At 49.6% G+C, this 19,822-nt stretch overlaps 1 protein-coding gene and 1 long non-coding RNA gene across 3 annotated transcripts in view; both read right to left on the bottom strand.

Annotated features, from left to right (window-relative positions):
• The window catches only part of LOC113482629, a 37,074-nt gene that overhangs the window by 10,880 nt on the left and 6,372 nt on the right, over positions 1-19,822 (bottom strand). Inside the window, exon 2 of one of the 2 annotated variants that reach the window (XR_003398890.1) lies at positions 8,982-9,116. This is a non-coding gene — a long non-coding RNA (uncharacterized LOC113482629). Of the gene's footprint in view, positions 1-8,981; positions 9,137-19,822 lie in introns of those variants that run through there. The other variant, XR_003398889.1, reaches the window with a different exon arrangement.
• The window catches only part of UCK2 (uridine-cytidine kinase 2), an 11,574-nt gene continuing 2,751 nt past the window's right edge, over positions 11,000-19,822 (bottom strand). The window contains exons 3-6 of the mRNA XM_026853421.1: positions 19,633-19,775; positions 15,758-15,855; positions 13,672-13,720; positions 11,000-13,126 (exon numbers count right to left, since the gene is read on the bottom strand). Coding sequence (XP_026709222.1) covers positions 12,987-13,126; positions 13,672-13,720; positions 15,758-15,855; positions 19,633-19,775 — 430 coding nt within the window. The 3' untranslated portion in view covers positions 11,000-12,986. The remainder of the gene's footprint in view (positions 13,127-13,671; positions 13,721-15,757; positions 15,856-19,632; positions 19,776-19,822) is intronic.

The following is a 19,822-nucleotide window of genomic DNA, read 5'->3' as shown; positions in this document are numbered from 1 at the left end:
AGCTCCTTCTCGCTGACCAGTTCAGGGCACAGCCCAAATCAAGTGGGACACAGTCCCGCTCCACTGCTGGGCTCGGTGTCTGCCGGCAGCACAGCAGCAGTAGCACCAGGCCACAAAATGTGCCCATGCAGTTCCTACCCAGCTCCACCTCAGCCTTCATCTCCTGCCGGGCGGGCAGGGAAAGGCACTGTGACGTCACAGAGCCTTGCATGGCATCATCCTGTGACTTGTCCCATCGGCAACCATTGCAAGCACAGACACGGAGGTGGCCACTCAGTCTAGGCTGTCTCAGCCTGCACTCTGCTCAGGGTGACAGCCCCAGGCAGATCGTGCATCGACATTTTGTCCCTCAGGAGAGACTACGATGAGGCTCAGCCCACTTCTCTGCCTCACCATGGCTCTCTGCATGGTGTCTGTGTTCCCCTGTGCCAGAGACCTTTCCATCACCAACAGCTGGTTCACAGTCACAATTGAAGTCCTTCCTGAGGGACGCCAGAAGCTCTGCATGGCTGCCAGAAGGCTTGCCTCCATATTGATCAGCAGCATTGGCCTTCACAGACCCTGCAGCTGGGCCAAGTTCAGGAGACACGTCATCCCCCAGGACCTGCAACAAGCATTCCCTGTCAGCGAGAGCATGGCCGCCGAATGGCCCCTCAGCATTGGCCTTTGCAGCCCCCGTAGCTGGGTCAGGACCAGATAGAGTTGTTATCACAGAAATATAGTTGTGCCCCTTCTCCCCCATATGTACAATGGGCGAAGGAGAGGTGGTTTGATCTGGTGGAAATTGTGAGAAATTTGGAACAAAGCTGGGGAAGTTGGTGGATAAGCAGAAGTGAAGGAATAATGTGTGCCATATTAGATGCCTGCTTGATTTGGGTGCAGGATTATTTTGTAGTGGTGGAGAAAGATGCCTTACAGGAGCAGTTGAAAATCGATCATTTAAAGACAGAATTATTATGAATAATTGAGCGAAGGAGGTTATTAGAAAGAAAAATAAGCATTCTAGTGTTGTTCAGATTCAAAAGTTAATTATGAGTGTAGATCTTGAGGAGTGGCATGGAGATATTTGGGGAGTCTAATGAAAGCGGCTCAGACGAAATAAGAGGAATTGGAGGAAAAACATGTGTGACCTCTCCTTAAAATAGAAGGGCATACAGGTCCACAATGTAGGAACCTCTGAACCACAGTGAGGCGCGGAATCAAACTCTACATCTCACTAATAGTTATAAAGTAGTATGTTTATTACAACGTCGGGCACACGGGGGATTGCTCTGCCACAAATGTGTGTGCTGGGAGCTAAATAAACAGCTCCTTTTATTGTTTGACATGTTACATATGCATTAGGATTCTGAAGATAAGGAGGGAATATTACAATTAGTTCCAAGAAATTCCCCTCTTGCCCCCCTCCCCTCCCCCCCATGTCTTTCTTTGCGCCTGTGCAGTTCCTCCTGGTGAGGGTGGGCTGGGGTCTTCAATGGTCTTCAGGATGAAGTAAGACTCCTTCCTCTTCATGAACTTTTAAACTTTGCTTCCTGTGCATGCTCTCTGGACCTTTGGTTCCTCTCCAGGTTGTAGAGTCAGTTTTACCTGTTTGTTTTTTTAATTGGAACTTTTGTGTCTATCATGATGTTCCAGGAAGTAAATCCTTGGTGTTATCAGGAATTGGTCATCTGGTAGCTGGTAGGGCTCTCCCTTTATCTCAAAGACAGGGATTAGTTTACTATCTATTCTGTTTTCTGTAAGAATGTTATCTAGCTAACCTTGCCTGAGGTCTAGCATTGTTTAAGGGGCCTCACTACTTTGTCAGTATTTCTTTGCCTTTTTTTTTTTCTTTCCTCAGATCAACAGTCTGTACAAACCCCTGGATGGGACCTGAGCTTAGTGAACTTCTGGTTAAGTATTTGCGTAAACTGGGTGAAACTGAAACTGAGTTATTTGTGGAGAGTTTCTTTAACGGGTGAGATTGAATTCTGTTGAGTGATGACGAGGCAGGAGGTTTCTGGGGTCCCGGAGTGTTTTTAGGTGATGGACCAGCGGATAACCAGTCGATAATGTGAGGAATTCAATGGTGATTCGTGCTGTTATAAATAAATAAATTTAGACTCACCAAGATTTCAAACCACATTCCAAATTTATTGTTTGAAAGGGACAAGCAAACAGCGCTGGGTGTGCCAGGAATCTCTGCTCCACCAAGACACACACGGAGTTCTAAAAAAGCAGTGTCTTTTATACTCTGTACCACCATCTTAACCAATCCCCTCTCGTCAGATAGTTGTCCTACTCATTGGGTCATTTGAGTTGCTGGGGTGGATGTCCTCCTCCTATGGGGTCTTTTGAAAGTCTCGAAGCCTTGGTCTCTTGGTGCGCTTTTCTCCTATTGGATATTTTAAAAGCCTCATGATCCCATCTTTTGGCGGGCTTTTCTTCAAGCAGCAGTTACATGTCAGCTCTAGGTGGGGGGGTTTTCCGAGAAGCTTTTACATATTATCTCTAGGTGAGAAGCGACTGCATACCAGCTCTAGGTGGGGTTTCTGAGAAGTGATTATATTGTTTTAAGCGAATAGAACACTTTATATTTTATCCATATATATTCAAACATTCATCATAATTATAATATAGGTTATAGTGATCACAAATCACTTCAGATCCACACAGGGTACCATATTCTATTTTTACAATATTTTAGACAGCAGGATATTATAGTTTAACATTTACAAATCATTCAAGCGTAACGTACCCGCCTTCCTTAACTTAGCAAATCAGTTACAATAGTTTATTACAGTGCTGTGAAACAAGAGTGATCTCTAGTGTGGGCAAAGGGAGAGGGGGATGTTTTTGGAAAGATCCCTGTATTGAATCCCTCAACCACACCAAAAGATTTGAGAAGATTCCAGAAGCCCTACTGTGTCTGTGCAACTTGGAGGTGGAAACTTCTTAGAGGAAATACGCCCCTTTCATGAATATGTAATTAAGCTAGGCTATAAAGGAAGTGGGTTTGTTTTAAACTGGTTGGGTCGGCTGCAGAGCAGGGACAACGTATCCAGTACTGTTTTGCATAAAATTATAAAACTATATTTGGCCTTTGCTTCTAAATTTATAACAATAACATCTAGAGTGGCTTACTGGGCTGGGGTTGTGGACCCTAAGGAGAGGGGAGAACCTGTTACCATTAAAGTAAATGCAGTGTGGGAGCTGGTGGAGGGAGTACAAAAGGCGGTTGGCATTCAGGCAGTGGGTGAAGAGGGATCGGTGCGGAATACCACTTGCGGCGCCGGTGGATCCCAGCCACCTTTGAGCTCCTACTAGAGGGCTCCCGGATGCCTTAAAGATATATGTCTCGTCCCTCAGAGAAAGGGTGCAAAGAGCTATTGAATGCCACCAGGGAAACACCCCCCCCAACTCTCATGTACACGTGTTAACGTGGGAAGAAGTGTTACAGGATCTGGTTGCTTATGGGCGAGAGATGAGCTGGACTGACCCAGGTGGGGGTGAAGATGGGAGCCGGAGAGCTCGGCAAGTCAGTTGCAAACTTCCCCCCGGGCAGCCTCCTCGTAGAGAGTTTAAACCGCCCCGGGCTAAGTCATGTCGATGTTATAAATCAGGAAGGAATCATCTTTGGTGGAAGGCGTTGGCACTGGGGGTACCCCGAGCAGTATTACATGGGCAATCTACTGGTAACATCTCAAAGCTGATGCAATTGCTGGAGGACAGAACTCGAGAACAAAGGACAAATACTAGGGTTTGATGATTTGGTAGGTAAACAATAATGTTTACCAGGCGGCAGTGTGGAGTTTTGGAGTTAGGGGAAAGAAGTTACCTGTGTCTCTCAATATCCATTGTCAACTTCTGCCAAATAGGGTATTTTTGAGGTAATTAAGGATACTGAAAAAGAATCATAAATTGTACACATTCCCCTTACAGTTCTCCGGTGTGGCCAGTCCGCAAACCAAACCAAAGGTGGCAGTTAACAGCCGATGATGGGCAGCTGAATGCACATCCAGGCCTTTTGTCAGCTGCAGAGCCCGGCTGGGCTGGGTGCAGCCAGGGCTGGGACGGGCTGTTTGTTGTGCCTTTGTCAGAAGCAGAGGTGACTTTGCTCCCACGTGGGACAGCAGGCAATTTTAAATTTGTGTCTCTTGCTGACAGTTGCTTGCTATGCACTGGCTCAAAAGCTTGCTAAAACCATGCCCTGAGAAGGGGTTAAGATCTCTGGAAACACACCACACACATCCCCCCTTCCAGTGAGAAACTGCAAGGAAGCCCTATATGCAGTGAGATCATTATTACCACACATGTCAGACAGAGAAGGAAACACCCAAATCAGTTTAATCAGGTGACAGGAGCTACTTTACTGTCGAGGTGGACCAGGAGTGGGCACACAAGGCATCAAGTGGGTGTTTCATACACCGCGTTACCCTCAAGCTGATGGCATTGTTGAGCAAATTAATGGCTTGATCAAGAGACATGCCAATGTTGCATGACCTAACTAGGATATAAGGTAGGCACAAGCGGTTTTTGTTATTAATAACTGCTGGAGACATTATGTGAACCCAAAAATATAAGCATTTTCTCCTATGGGATTATCAGGTGATGATGCTCATATATTTGACAATCATAAGGGCCAGTTCCCCCTAAAAATATATGCAGGCTCACCTGCCATGGTGAAGTTGCCCTTAGCTGGCATTGTGCCTATGACCTTGGTAAAATCTAGGGGGTTTACATGCCTGGGAGGCCTTAGATAAAGGTGGAAAAACTCAATCAGTGACTGATGGATAATCCCTGATTTCTAACTTGATGCCTGAGTTCTGATCGGAGGCTTAGTTCTGTTTTTTTTGTTAGGATCTTGAAGGAACAGATGACTTTGGCATCCTGTTTGGCCATGTGGATCCATGTGGACAATCAAGACTCAGATGTCAACATGGTGGTGAATGAAACTTGTGAAATTGGCAGCATTCAGAAGAATGTGATTGAACTTGGCTCTATAGTGTTAATGTCACTTTAGGTCAAAAAAATGAAGAAAGTGGTAAGAGATTTGAGGCAATTGTTGGTATATTAAGCATTAATTGGTTAATTGGATATGTTTGAATCTTCCTTGTTAGAATGGTTAATCAGCCTCCTTCAATATTGATTCTAATACATTGTGTATGGTTGGAGGGTTGGTTTCTTCTAACATTTCATTGTATAATCATCTAGGGATGACAATCCACGAGTATAGAGATTTGCCAGGACCACTCTTGCTTTTAACCTTGGAGGCAAGAGGTGACTACACCGCCACTTCAAAGAAACCAGCCAAATCATGACTGTAGTCATGAGGTGGATTGTGGCAGGTGCATCTGCCCAATGAAAGCAGAGTTTCTTGGCTGCTGAAGTGCAGCAGCTCCTGGCTGCCTTTGTTTTCAGAGCCTTGCGGTAGTTGGGACCTTTGGCCAATGGGAGCCACCATTGACTACAGGTCAGATTCGGCCTGAGTATAAATGGAGTCACCTGGGGGAGCCATTTGCAGCTCTTTCCTTGGAGCAGCAGTTGCTGTTGCCCAAGGAAATGCCTCAAGGTGCCTTGTGTCGGGATGCTGCCCTGAGCAGGTCCTCGAGGTTGAGAGCCCTCACTTGTCAGGTGACTGATAAAGCGTTTGGGGTTGCCATGTAACCCCAGGGAGTGGTGCTTTGTTCTGAGTTTTGGGTTACCATTAAACCCTAGCAAGCTGTTCTGTTCTCCTCTCACAGATGTTCAAACCTGTAATTTATGGAGAGCTAGTTAACTGTGTTACTAATTTTTTTTTATATTTTGTGGTTTGTTGTTTATTTGAGAGCATCTGTAACACTCCAGCAACAGGTGAGCAACTGAGATCAGTCTCACAGGAAGGGACTGGCTTGTGGGAGCAGGGAACCACAACAGCTGGGGCCAAGAAGGCTTGCAGTGCAAAAACCAAACCTGGTGTGGGCCCCGAGCAGGCCCTGAGAGGTCCTCTGCCTCTTGGCCAGGGACATGCCAAGCCACAGGGCTGAAGCCCTCCGGGAGCCCCCAGCACAACACGGGGCCTGCCAGAGGCTTCCTCAGCCCAACGTGCTGCCCGGAGCAGTCCTGCGAGGCTGGAGTCCTTCCAGAGGAAGACAAGTCCAGCAGGACACTGCAAGGTCCCCCCAAGCCCCTGCCCGCTTAATTGTGCTCCCGGCCTTGTCGTTTCCAGGGAAGGGGACAGAAGGACTCATCTTCCATAGGGACAGACTGCAGGGGAAAGGAAACATTCTGCAAAGACTACTTGCTCTGCTGGATTCAGGACATAATCCAGCTGCTCAAATGCTGGAACCTTTTGAAACTCCACTGCCTGAAAGAGATCCAGAACAGGTACTATGAGAAGGCAGCACAAGAGAGGAGAGGAGAGCCGAGTCTAGATCCCTGCGCACCCCAGCTAGAGCGTGCGCCTGGAGAACTGGCAACACAAAAGGCAGCGGTGCAAGTGAGTGCTGCTGTGCATGCGGGGTGTCACCTGAGGCAGGAGACAACAGGCATCTGTGGCTGTGAGGTGCCCCAGTGTGGGAGGCATCGGCCTGTCAGCCTTACACAGCCTCTGAGAAACTGCTAGGCTTTGGTGGAAAACAGGCCTTGGAAGATAGATAAGAAACTGCTGAGTTGTGCCAAGGTGTCAGGGAAAAACAACGGACAGCTGCAACACTGAACTGTGGAAAAGTACTAAACTGTGAGAAGTTACCGCCGCGTGAACAGCACGTGAACAAGAAGGTGATTGGTCTGCACAGCGCATGTTAGAGTGTTCTTATGCTGACAGGAGAAAGGATTGATAGCTGTCTAATTGCTGATTTGCTATTTATGAATTAAGAGCTTTGGTGAGAGCATAAGTATGTACTATTGTAATAATAAAGTGTCTTTCCTTTTGCACTTCAATGGAGAGTCTGTGCCTCAGTTGACACAAATGGTGCCATGTGTGAGTGGGGAATAAGCGTGATCAACTTGGATCGCTCCGGTGGCAATCCCCACAGAACTTAAGTAGCTGCTGAAAGGAAGCAGAAGCCAGCAATCAATCACCATTGCAGTGTGAGCAAGGTGAGCTGTGGGAAGTGATGTGTAGGTTAATATCCTTGGAAGAAAAGTCAGTGCTTTCACTGATGGAAAGACTGTTTGCTAAATATAATGTTCATATTAACTTGCATGCCTTGAAGAGAATTTTAAAGTGGGTAGCAGCCGCATTTACTATATTCACTGTTCTAATATGGGATAAAACAGGAGTAAGATTATGGGACCTTGCAACGCGAGGGTATCAGGTTGCGGCAGAACTCTTACATGCATGGAGAACTCTCTTTGAGATAATGACAAAATAATGAACACAGCCAGGCTGTTAACACAGAGAACACAGAAGGTGAGGACACCTATTTTGAATCTCAGGAGCAAGATTTATATGCTGGGTCTTTTGACTGTGATAATCTTTTAGACCCTGACACTGTAAATCCTAAAAGAGAATCTGGCCTGTGTCTTCCCTTACCTGGGGATGATGTGTGGGTAAAAGTGAGGCAAGAAGCCTTGGCACAAGGGGATATGGACATGGCAAGAAAGACTCTTGCTCCTTTAATCTGTGAACTGGGATGTCCTCCATGTTGGGAAGGACTGCATTTTTCTGTTATTAAAGAACTACAGAAAAGCGTTAATGAGGACGGGCTTCAAAACTAATTTACAAGAGGTAATTTGTCATTTTATGTTGTGTCAGTAATAAGTGTGAGGGGCCTCTTTCTGTGGTTGTGTGATTGTTCCGCGTGAGTGAGACGCAGCCCAGCTGCAGCTGCGCAGTGCGGAGTTATCTGACCCACAGTTCTGTTATCCCGGCAGGGAAGAGGCTGGAGAGGAATGAAGCGCAGGTCAAACTCTGTACGGGGGGGTGGTAGTGCAGGACAAGTGAACATTCCTTAGTACAGAGCCCTAGTGCCCACCCGCTGGGTCATCAGTGCTGACTGTTTGTTTGGGCTCAGTGTTTTAAGTTTCACAGGTGAAATAATTCCTCTAGCAGGAGGCAGTAATTCTGTGTTAATTGTTATCTTGAATTTAGGTGCATACTCTGTGGGGAGAGCGCACCTCTGTACCATCTGCCTGAGGGGGATATTGTCAGGTCATCTACAACCTTACAGGGGTTGTTCGTTTTACCAGGGGTCATAGATGCTGATTATGAAGGGAAAATCAGAATCATGGCCTGGACCCCTGGACCCCTGTGTTCAGTAACAAAGGGGTCAAAAATTGCTCAGCTTGTTTATTTTTTCTGCGGTTCCCCCTAATTTTGGGGATTCAAGAGGACTTTCTGCGAGAGAATAGACATGTGAGCAATCCTGCATGAGAACAAGACTGATAAGAGCCTCAGCCTGAGCAAGAATGCGATAAGGACGTAACCCTGAATGAGGGGAGAGAAACTCTACGAGACAACCAACCCCCAGAAGGGGTTGGGATGGAAGAGGAAGTTACACAAGGCACTTTTTATCCAATCATAAGAAGGTTTAAAGTGCGGGCTAAGTTAACTGTCCAATCTTGAGGACTTGTACTGCATGTTACTCATGTATGCGGGAGAACATTATAAAAGGGCTTTCTTAGTTTTAATAAACAGGCATTGCTTGATCACATTGGTCATGTGCGTGCTCAGCTTTCCCGCACCTAATAGTATGCTGAGAAGCCACAGTGACTCAGGATTTGGACCAGCAGGTACTCCTCAGATATTTTGGGCTCAGACAGTGACACAAGGTTGACCTCAGGTAAAATGTGCCCTCACTAAAGCAGAAGAGTCTGTTGAGCTGACAGGCATTTTAGATACTGGCGTGGATGTGACCGTAATATCTGTGAGCAGACTGGCCATTAGCTTTGGTAACTCAAGGGCTTTTCACGGTTAGTGGTCATGCTGTAACATTTCAAAGCAAAGATCTCATTCATGTAAGGGGCCCCGAAAACTGTGTAGCAAATATTCATCCATTTATATTGGAAACCCCTATTACATGACTGTATGGCTCGATGGGGAACTCAAATAGGATCGAATTTGTCTTAATTGCCACTGCAGCGCAACACACCCTGAAACCTACCCTGAAACTAACCTGGAAAACAGAATCACCTGTGTGGGTGGGTCAGTGACCCTTGCCAAGGGGAAAGTTGTGCCACCTCAGTGCAGGACAGATCATACCTACCATCAGTCCTTGGAACTCCCCGGTGTTGGTTATTTTAAAGAAAAGTGGCAAATGGTGACTTTTACATGATCTGTTATTGAATGGACTTGTTTTGGGGACACCAAATGCACAAGACGGTCACTACTTGTTCATAAATGTTTGCCAAACTGATCATGAAAGGTAGGCAGCACCTACTATTACTTGCTGGTCAGGAACCTGTGTGTATCATTGTTCTGGTTACTATTCACATGTTATAGTGGCTCATACAAGTGTCTTCGAGCAAGCACGGCTTTCACATGCTTTTTTTGCCACCGAAACACCAAGAAATACAAAACCAGGTTTCTTTATCAAGGCATCAGCTAAGGACATCATTGCAACTTGCCCTGAATACCAGAAAGACTCCCTCTCTTGAACAGCCAGTGGTGTCAACCCTCAGGGACTCACCTCCTCAGAATTATGGCAATATGAAGTCACTCACTTTGCTGCATTTGGAACGTTAAAATATGTACATGTGTCTGTTGATGCCTTCTCTGGAGCAGTGTTTGCATCCTGCCATACAGTGGGGAGTCAAGCATCTGACTGGCATTCCCCACTCACCGACTGCACAGGCCATTGTGGAGCATATGCCTGGCAAGCTAAAGCATCTACGACAACAAAAAAATAAAGGGGGAGAGGGAGGGTATCAATCTACACTTCACAAAATGGCACAGAGCACAGGCATCTAACACTGGCCTGCACAGCCACCCTGCCAGGGTCACAGCTGTGAGGTACATGGCGAGTGAAATGTGCCAAGAGGAGCAGCCCACGTCCCGGCAGGGTACAGTATCCCGCTGAGGATCACAGGGAGATGCCCATGTCACAGTGAGGGGGCAGCACTTGCTCATACCCAGGACATTGTGGGTCAGGTCCCCCATGAATAATTCTAGATTAATCCCATTATTCCTTGTTCTCACAATTTAAGGTCTTGGTCAGAGGGAGTGCATTTGTGGCTTTCCCCCTAACATGGCCTGCCACTTTGCCCCCAAGAGGATCTGGAGCGCAAGCGTGTCACAGCGGCCCACCTGGGGCAGAGCGCTGAACACAGCCTGCCTGGAGCTCTGGGCACAGCTCCTTCTCGCTGACCAGTTCAGGGCACAGCCCAAATCAAGTGGGACACAGTTCCACGCCACTGCTGGGCTCCTTAGACTCCTCATTCACAGCAGTTAAGAGCACCCACACGCAGCAGCGCTGGCTGGGTAACACAGCAAACACCTGCCTAAAAGCCCCCTACCAGCTTTGTTTTCTTGCACGCTCCCAGTCAAAGAAATATATACACCTGTCACACAAAAAGTGAATCTTCCGTCATCTACCAAGCCAGTCATTTCATCATAGACTGTTATTGGATTGTTCAAGCACAACGTCCACATCGTGAATCCATGCTGACATAGTGATTTTCCACAAAGTGGTTTATCCATTTGCTAAAAGCAATCTCACCCTTGTCCTATACTCCACTAGTGTCAATGCCACCCTGCCTGTAAGCTCTATTGACAAATTTCACTCTGTGATCTGTTCAAGAGACTTACTGGGAAGGGCTGAACTTGTCCTTCTCTCTGGTGTCCTGAGAACAGAGGCATTTCACATAAGCAACCCAAGCCATGTGTGCGCCAGGACTTGCTGAGGTCTAACTGGCCATCCAAAATCCAGAGCCACTGTATTCAGCACCTTCTTCTTCACCGAAGTTGTCTGTGCCAGGATCTTTTTTCCAGATTTGGCTTTGACTTGCAGAACTAAGACAATGTTGGCTGTTTGCTTCCACACTAGGACTGCAGCCAGCAGCATGCAGCACCAAACAGGAGACAAGAAACATCAGCATCTATTTTTTCTGTTTTTATTTACAGGGGAGATGAGGCCAGTACTTCATCTTGACGGCTGTCTTGGCTGCTTAAGCCGTGAGAAGCCTCACCAGTTCTGCAGGGCTTCAGTCCCTCTTGCCTATGGCTGTACCTAGAATTAGCCAGTGCCAGCCCTCGATTATGACATGCTAGACATGGAGTGTCTGTAGACAGGGAGGGGGATAAAGGGCTGCCATGTGCCCCCATCACAGATCAAGAAGTAAGGAGCTTGCCCTAGCAGGAGTCACTGAGGGAGGTGTTTCTTTTCTTGTTCTCCAGTTAAAAAAAAAAAAAAAAAAAGCAGCTTGTCTCAGCTCCCATGAGGCTGGAGAGCAATTGGAGTACTGAGTGTCTCAGGTCTTAAGCTTTTAACTATGCAGAGCAAAACCAATGCTCTGAAAAGTCTGAAAATCACCCGAGAAAGACTAAAGGTCCCTGTTCCAGGCTTCATGGGATGCCTATGGAACTTTGTTTCCAATGAGGCATGTCAGTCCCGGCAGCACGGGCCAAAGGATCTTTCCTGGCTCCCATCCCACCACATCCCCTTCCCTGGCTCCCACCAAGCCCCTGCCCCAGCCCAGCTGCCCTACCTTGCTCTACAGGCATCCCCAGACCTGCAGTAGAGCCCCAGCAGGCTCTCCTGAGACACAGCTGTTGCAGCACTACCAGGTTAGGGATGAATACTTCTCACCCTGGGCAAGGGAAGGGCATGCCCTGGGGATGACAGACTGCGAGGACACAGTGTCCTTCACTAGGACGCAGTGCAAGGGACACAGGCCAGGCAAGAACTGAAATGCTCCAAAAAAGGGAAGCAGAGGACTCCTGGCCATCCAGTTTCATGCTACTCAGCTGGAACCTGTGGATGTCCTATATGGGGATGCTAGGTAGCCCAGAGAGTGCTACACGCTGCTGCCGCCCCCCTCAGACAGGCTGTCTTTCATCATCTATTGCCCCTTTCTTTCAGAAGAGGCTGGTTCTCTCTTAACCATATCCTACATCCAAGAGCAAAACCGTTCCATGTGAGCAATGAGACACACACCTCTGGCCTTCTGCAAGCCAACCTCCAGGCTTAGGGTTGAGCCCAGGGCTTGGCTAGGAGTCCCACCACCCTCATAGCCACTGAGCTCCAGAGGGGTTGAAGGTATGCACGTGCCATCCACACCCAAGCCAGGCAGTTAGACTGCTAAAGACACAAGCTGCTGTGTTTATATGATCACATACCCAGCATCACCTACCAGGTCCTTGCTGGAGGGTGTGGCAGTAGACCCACACATGTGGTGGGAAGGGGTGTCAGACACAGAAAGGGATGCTGTTGAGGGACTGAGACCTGGAGACGCAAAGACAATCAGAGGAGGTATTATACATCATTCTCCCAACTCTAAGTGGTATTGTGCAGTACCTGCCAGCCAAAACCAGGCTGCTCGAACCTGAATAGCAATGGCAGGAGGGGGCAACCCCAGGCCAGTCACAACATCCAGGCCACACTCAAGCTGCCACCTCCACCACAGCTCGTCCCTTCCCTGGGATGGAGACCACTTCAATACTAAAGCAACCGTTGAATGCTCTTCCTTCCTTACCGCCTTTGAGGTGAAGATCCTGACACCAACATCTCCCAGGACCTTCTTCCCAGCCCCCTCCCAGCAACACTGAGCCTGGCAAATACCTTATGGCAAGTAATTTTACGTTATTCTGCATTTACACAAAAATAGAGCAGTTCTGTATTTATAGAGATTTATAGCCGGGTCCGTGCTGGAAGAGTTACTGAGCAAGGCCAGGAGCTGTGGGCGGTCCAGGCTCCCGAGCAGCCGGCTGCTTCTCATTCAGCATTTCCAACATACAAAATTAAAGGCATTCATCTCCGTCTGGTTTCTTAAATAGATAAGGGGGGAATGAATGGACAGTATGTACAGAGGGGCAGTGGCAGGGCCCAAGTGCCCTCCGCCCCCAGCCTCCCGCCTGCCGCCTGGGGTCAATGAGGCCGGCTGCTGGACTCTGAGGGCTGCCGCTGACGGGGAGGAGTGTAGCCATTCAGGTAGCCGTTGCTCTGGCGTTTGCTGAGTCCTCCGTTAAGAATGTCCTGGATATGCTGCACTATCAGGTTTATGGCCACTGTGAGCAAAAGGGAGGGAAAGACACAGAGGAGAAACTGCATTAGGATAAGTGCAATTACACCAGAGCCAAGCCAGAGATGATGACGCTGCTGTCTCCCCTGCTCCCATCTCGGTGGGGAGCCGCAGCCCTGCGGGGAGGAGCTGTCCCGCTGAACTCCATCCCTTTGTCCCAGCTGAGCCCAGTACTCAAGCCAGCATGGTGAGGCTGATTCCAGCCAGGTAGAGACCTGGCTGTCCCAGCTGCATGTCTGGCCTTGGAGAAGCACATTTCCCTTCGTGTGGGATGAACCAAGAGTTTGCCTGGAGGCACTGCACATAGATGGACTCTCAGGCTTGATCAGAGGAGCACAAACTCCCAGTTACTAATGCTCCAGGCAGGAACAAAGGGGAGAGGCTCATCTCAGCACACGTGTGGTAACAGCACTCTCTCAGGTGGCAGTGGCCTGAGTCACCTTGTGGCAACTCCTGCTACCTCGTAGCTAACTGCCACAACAGCCCAAAGCCTGCTGCCAGGACATAGCAACAGGGTCTGGGTCCACTCACCTTCATTATCTGCTCCTCTGGGAATGATGACATCAGCATACTTCTTGGTCTGGAAGGAGAGAGAGCACTGTGTTACAGAGAAAGTGGAGAGCCACCAGGCTGGGGCATTGTCCCTGCTTCCTGGGACAGGTCTTTCCCTTCCCCTTGCAAACCCAAACCCACTGGGAGGTATGTCGTTGCTGATAATACATTTTGGATGCTCTTATTTGTCTTCCACTGTGTTTAGAGGGCCATGCTTTCCACCTTGACTCCATTTGCATGAGCTTCTACAGATTCCAGTAAGAGGAAGGAAGAGGCACCCTAACAAAACCTGAAATTAAAAAGCCTCACTACTGCAAGACTCCAGCAGTTGATGCTTTTGGCAACAACCTCCCCCTGAATCCACCCAGATTTGGTACAAAAGCAAGAGTTGGCATGTCTGGGGTATATGGACATGCAGGGCGCAGCCGTATGATCTGCTTGGGATGTGGGGAGAATTTTCTACCAGTATCACTTGAAAAAAAGGTCTGATTCACAACACCAATCCTGACCTATTTTCACCTGCAGGTGCTAGTCTCAGTTTCCTCCCCTGTGTCAGCTTTTATGGCCGATCAGCTTCCTGACAGCCAAGTTCTACCAGCCATAAACAAGCCAGCCTGCTGGGCGAAGGGTGTCATCTGACACCTCCAGGTGCTTCCAGACATATCAAAAATCACCAGGACATGCTGGATCTTCATTGCTGGACCACCTGGCCCAGAGCTGGTTTAGGAGTTGAGTAACAGAAACAGTGAATACTGAGCCTTCTCAGTACCCACACGCAATTGCTCTGCAGCTGAGCCCACCACCAGGTTGGAAGTGGAAGCAGACCACTGCAAAGCTGGTGGGTAGGGGCAAAGCAGTTGTTTTCTACCTTCCTCGTTTCACATTTCATTCTCCTACAGACTCTTCAGCAGAACAGACTGATGCAGCATCTTCTGCTTTGCAAAGCTGCAGATTTACCTTGCTGGAGAATTGCAAGGAGGGGAGCCATCAAGCTGGACCTGCCTCTTAGGAAAAGCCTTTCTGGAATTACACTAGAATTGGGCTTTGGTTCCCAGAGCCACAACTGAGACAGAGAAAAGGGTGCTGCCTGGGAGCCAGGAAAAGATCTTGTAGCACAAAAAGAATGAGCCCCTCTTACGGTAAAGGGCAGAGCTGGCTACATAGACAGGCAGAGAGATGTTCCTGAGGCTGGAGGCACAGGTTCAGTTCCTGCCTATGGTGCTGGCCAGCAGTTCCCAGGTTGCAGGACTCTGTTGGCTTAGTTCCTCCAGAATAAGAAGAAATTCCTCATATAACTATTTGAAAGTAACTCATGTAACTGCTTGCAAAGCCTTGAGAATCAAGGCTCAGGGTCCTCTCTATGAGAGCCAGGAAAGGTGTGCAACAGCTAGTCCTGCAAATGCACTATTTCACCTGCAAGTTTTGCATGACTGCAGTGGTCTCCCACATGCAAAGTCCCTGTCTACTACGGAGCCTTGCCTCAGTTATCAGATCCCAAAGTAACTTTCTTTCTCCAGGCAGACTTTGCAGCCTTGACCCTGAGTAATGTCTGTCTACTCTACACCTTGGCCTCTCACCACCCAGGAAATGCAACCTCTAAGGCCATGTCCTGCAGCACAGAGTGAAGAAAGAAGCTCCTCTGCTCTCCCAAGCACCCAACCAACAGCACAAAAAAGGCAGGCAGGACAGCCCCAAACAGAAGGCAGACACTGCCTGAGGGCAGGGATCTCCCCTTCCCTTGGCTAGATGCAGGCGAGGATCTTCCCTCCCAGGGTGGCATATACTGATCTGCCTGGTGATGGTTTGTCAGACCCAGTGCAGGGAGGGGCTTCTCTTGCCATGTCCAGGTGATCTCACAAGGAAGGCAAGCTGCTGGATAAATAGTCCCCATCTCACCCTGCCCTGGCCAGCACTGGCACCCCCATTTTTGCCATTGCCTGCAAGGAGGAGCAAGGTGAGGCAGGCTAACCTGAGCTCTGGGGCACAGAATGCTCCTGTCTGAGGAGCTGGGCAGGGTATGAGGCATTTTTGGCAGACTCTCACAGGTGTCACTCCCCTTACTTACTGGCAAACAGAACTCCTCAAAGGCAGGCTTGACGAAGGTGATGTATTGAGATAAGATCTGCTCGAGGTCCCTGCCTCGCTCACTGATGTCTCGTAGCACTGCAAGATGTAAGGCACAGTCAGAAGCTGAGACATGAATCGCTCCATCCCTCTTCCCTTCAGTACAGCCTTTGGCTAGCCACCCAAGTATTTTGCTCGAGGTCTCCATTCCTGGAAGCTGCTGCCCACAAGTCCGAGCACAACCCAGACCAGCTACATGCTTTTAACCCACTTCCAAGCTTTCCCTGGAGCCAAGGGCTGGCTGACCTGATCAACGACTTTTCTTGGCCTCCCTCCCTTCTCAACTCTGCAAGCACATTCCAGCTGTAATCAGTGCCACGCCAGTCCTGACTGTTCCCAACCTCAGCCCTTGCATCCCTCCTGTCACTCTGCCCTGCCCTCGGCCTAAGGATGGGGCATTCTCCTAGTTGTCCCAAGGCAGAAGTGCCCGAAGAATGGAAAAGTAGTGGGGTTCACCCACACACACATTAGGGTGCAGTTTAAAACTCAGGTCTGCAGAGGCGAGGAGAGCAAAGCTCACCCACCTAACCAGCTCTGCCAGGCTCCTTGTGCTGTCCCCAGCTGAGTGGGATGGGAAGGCAAAGCAGGCTCCCATAACAGGAGGCTGAGGGAGTGCATGAAGGAGATCAGCTCAGGAGGAAGCCAGAAGGCAGGAGAGCAAGCTAGTCTCCTGCTTGTTCTGCTGTTTGGGCTTTACACTCAGTTTCTATGAGGTATTTGGGCCACTGCCACCTCTGGTCTGAAGCCACTTCAGCATGGTGTGCCCTAGTTCAGCAGAAATTCAATCCATGGGTAGGAGCCAAAACAGCCCAGTGGCCAAGCAGACAGCTCTTTGCTCTCCCCAAGGGACTGGCTGGCTTCTCCCCAGCACACTAGCGCCTGGCACTGTGTTTGGCATGAGCCTTCTCCACGTGCCGAGCAGAGCCAAGCCACGGCACTGCCAGCCTGTGTGACCTGCTTAGCAGCCATTGCCCATGTGCTTGCAGGGCCAGGACAGTGCTGTTCTCTCAGTGCTGGTGTGGCACCATCCCCATGGCTCTGTTTGCCCTCGGCCAGCAGCTTCACTGCGTGCCTTTTTGCAGCCCTGCACTGGGGAGGTGATGGGGGGAAGAAAGGGCTGGTAGCAGGGTGTGTCAGCTCCCTACCTGCTCCAGGAACGGCTCAGCACAGCCCAGGCTGCTCTAGCCAGCTCCTTGCCTTCTCCAGAGAGCAGGAGCAAGCCCCAGCTCAAACAATACAGAGAAACAGGCAAGGAAAATAAAAGAGAAACTTTTGTTTCTCAGGTTCCACACCCTGTTCATTGGCTACTCTAAGGCAGGGAAGGAGCACAGTGAGGGTGTATTTGCAGCCCACCAGGCCTGGGATGGCATGTGGGAGGCCTCTGAGCTGCACAGGGTTAGTGCCCAGGCTGCAGGGGCTGGTCCTGACACAAAAAGACTCTTTTGCCCGCTCCCAGGGCAGACCACAGCAGGGCAATCACCCCACACAAAAACATGAGTTTAACACCCACAGTCTTGTACCTGGCCCCAAAGCAATGGGTCTCAGTAACCTGGGCTGGGACCACACACCCTATCTGGAGGGATCACCCTCTACTTGCAAGGCAGGCAAATGTCCCATGGACAGATCAGCACCCATGAAGAGTCAGCAGGCAGATATGACTCAAAACAGGCAGTTTTTGAGGTCTTTGTTTTATGGAAGCTGGCCAAGAACAGGACAGCAAGGGACCTCAGCCAGAATCAGCTTTTCATGGATCAGGCTTTCTGAGGCAGCTCACAGACCTTGCCCCTTGCACTCTGGTAGCAGCGTTTTTCTTGGGAGAGGTGCTGAGATGGGGACAGTGCAAGCTGCACGCACTGAACCCCAGCACTACTGATTAACTGAGCTGTCAGCTACATTTCCATGAATGTCACATCCCACTGCTGCAACTCTTCAGGACTTCTGGGAGAGCAAGATGACTCAGGGCCATGTCACAATGCAAGGTCCTGACTTTTGCTTACAAGCTGCCTCCAGTTACGTTCCAGAGACATGATTATACCTTCAGCATCTCACACACAGTCTCTCCTTCCCCAGAAATGCCAGACATACAGTTAACAGATTCACTGTTGCACTGGTCCTACCAACTGCTGACAGCAGGCCGAGAGACTGACAAGCAGTCAGTTCCCTATCAGGAGACTGAAGAGCTGCCCTAACTAGGAGACCCCAGCACCTCAACCAGCCTAGCTGCCCATTTGCAAGGCTTTAGTGACTGACAGTGGGTGGGAGAAAGACCCCAAGAGTGGCCTGGGCCTTGGGGTTCTGGACCCTGTCCAACAGCTGCAGCACAGCAGGGTTTAGCTCTGTATTGTAGTGGGCAGCTAGATGGTCTCTGTTTGTAGTCAGTGGGATCTCAACCAGTTCTCAAGGCCTGAGCTCATGGTTTTGTACCAAGTCCGAAGTGACTGAATCACACACTCTAGAGTACAATTGGGGTGCACACACAGTCACATGGCATTGCATATGCACATGGCAACACCTTGCCTTCAGACAGCCAATACAGGGCACTGTCAAGTACATGGCTGAGTGTGAACCCAAGTTCCAGTACAGCACAGGATTAGGCTTAAGGGATAAGGCTCATGTTGCAGGATCTTGCAGATGCATATCTGTGACCTGCTAACACATCTCCCTGCATGACTGTGCTGTCACCTCCCTGGATGAGTCATGCGGGAACAGTGGGCAGGGTCAAGAAGGATGCATAAAAAGGAGCTTTTAGTCAGCACTGATGACATCCCAACAGCTGAGGAGGCTGTGTGTCTGTCTGACAGCAGGAGGGCAGGCCACACCAGTTCCATCACAGTGGAACAGTCCCATGCACACCAGCAGTCCCAGGCTGACGCACTGAGACATGCTCCTGTCGTCACAGCACGGAGTTCTGGACAGGATCTCTTCTCTTAAGTCATCTCCTGCATCCTCAGACACCCTGTTGTGGCTGTCAGAGCCAAGCAGGGGTAGGGACAGTCCACACAGAACTAAATTCTGCCCCAGGAGTCCCCAAATGCTTTCTTAGTTACCCAGGAGACTCAGGTGCTACATCAGTGATCCCACTCCTAAAGGCTGCTTTGAAATGAACAGCATCTCAAGTCATGCAGAGCCGAGTCCCCCCTATGTCAGCTGGCAACCCACAGCCAAGCCAGCTGGTCATGGGGAGTCCTAGAGAGGGATATTCTGGTTTCTAGGGCTCTTTGCCCCTAAAGCCATCACCCCAGTGGCAGGTACCGCAGCCAAGAGGCTACATGCTGCACTGGCTGTGCTTGCACAAACCAAGATGTACAACCAGACTTCTTATCTGCATCATCCATGATGGACACCCTCACATCCAAACGCCAGGTCCTGAACAGATCTATCAGGCACTGCCTTCTGACTGAACTGCCAAGATGCTTCACCTTTCCCATCGCACCCTTCCCTGCTGGTACCTGCTGACCGGCAGTGGCTGCTGTTCAGCTGATGGCACAAGGATGCTGCCACAAGGACACGTGAGGACACAGCATGCTCAGTAGTCACACTGCTGCCTCCATCAAAGGAGGAATCCCAGACAAGGCAGAAAAACCCCCACTGAATCCTATGAGACATGGTACAAGGTGCTCTCCATTGCTATAAGCTTCCCTGGGTGACATTCTGCGCTGGGGAGGAAAAGTTCCCTGGCTACTTTGCTCGCAGCAGCACAGCTCTGTGCTAATTCCAGTTCTGCTCTAGTCACCGTCACCTGCCTCTGCAACCGGCTGCCCAGATCAGTTAAGTGACACTTCTGTCCCTGCTGCACAAGGTATGCTCAGGCCTCACCTCTGCGGGACAGCCGGGTGTCTGCATCCGTGTCTACAAAGAGCTTCATGCGGAAGAGATCCCGCACCTCCTGGCTGTAGAAGGCCAGGATGCCTTCGAAGAGCACCACATCGGCAGGGTAGACAGTCACCGTCTCCTCTTTCCTAGCAGAAGGAAGAAGAATCAAAATATGCTGGGGGGGGGGGGGGGG

This window comes from Athene cunicularia, assembly GCF_003259725.1.
Source record: "Athene cunicularia isolate RWA chromosome 8 unlocalized genomic scaffold, athCun1 chr8_part1, whole genome shotgun sequence".
Lineage (NCBI taxonomy): Eukaryota > Metazoa > Chordata > Aves > Strigiformes > Strigidae > Athene > Athene cunicularia.
Note: the sequence above shows the minus strand (reverse complement) of the source record. Positions and strands in the feature narration are given on the sequence as shown.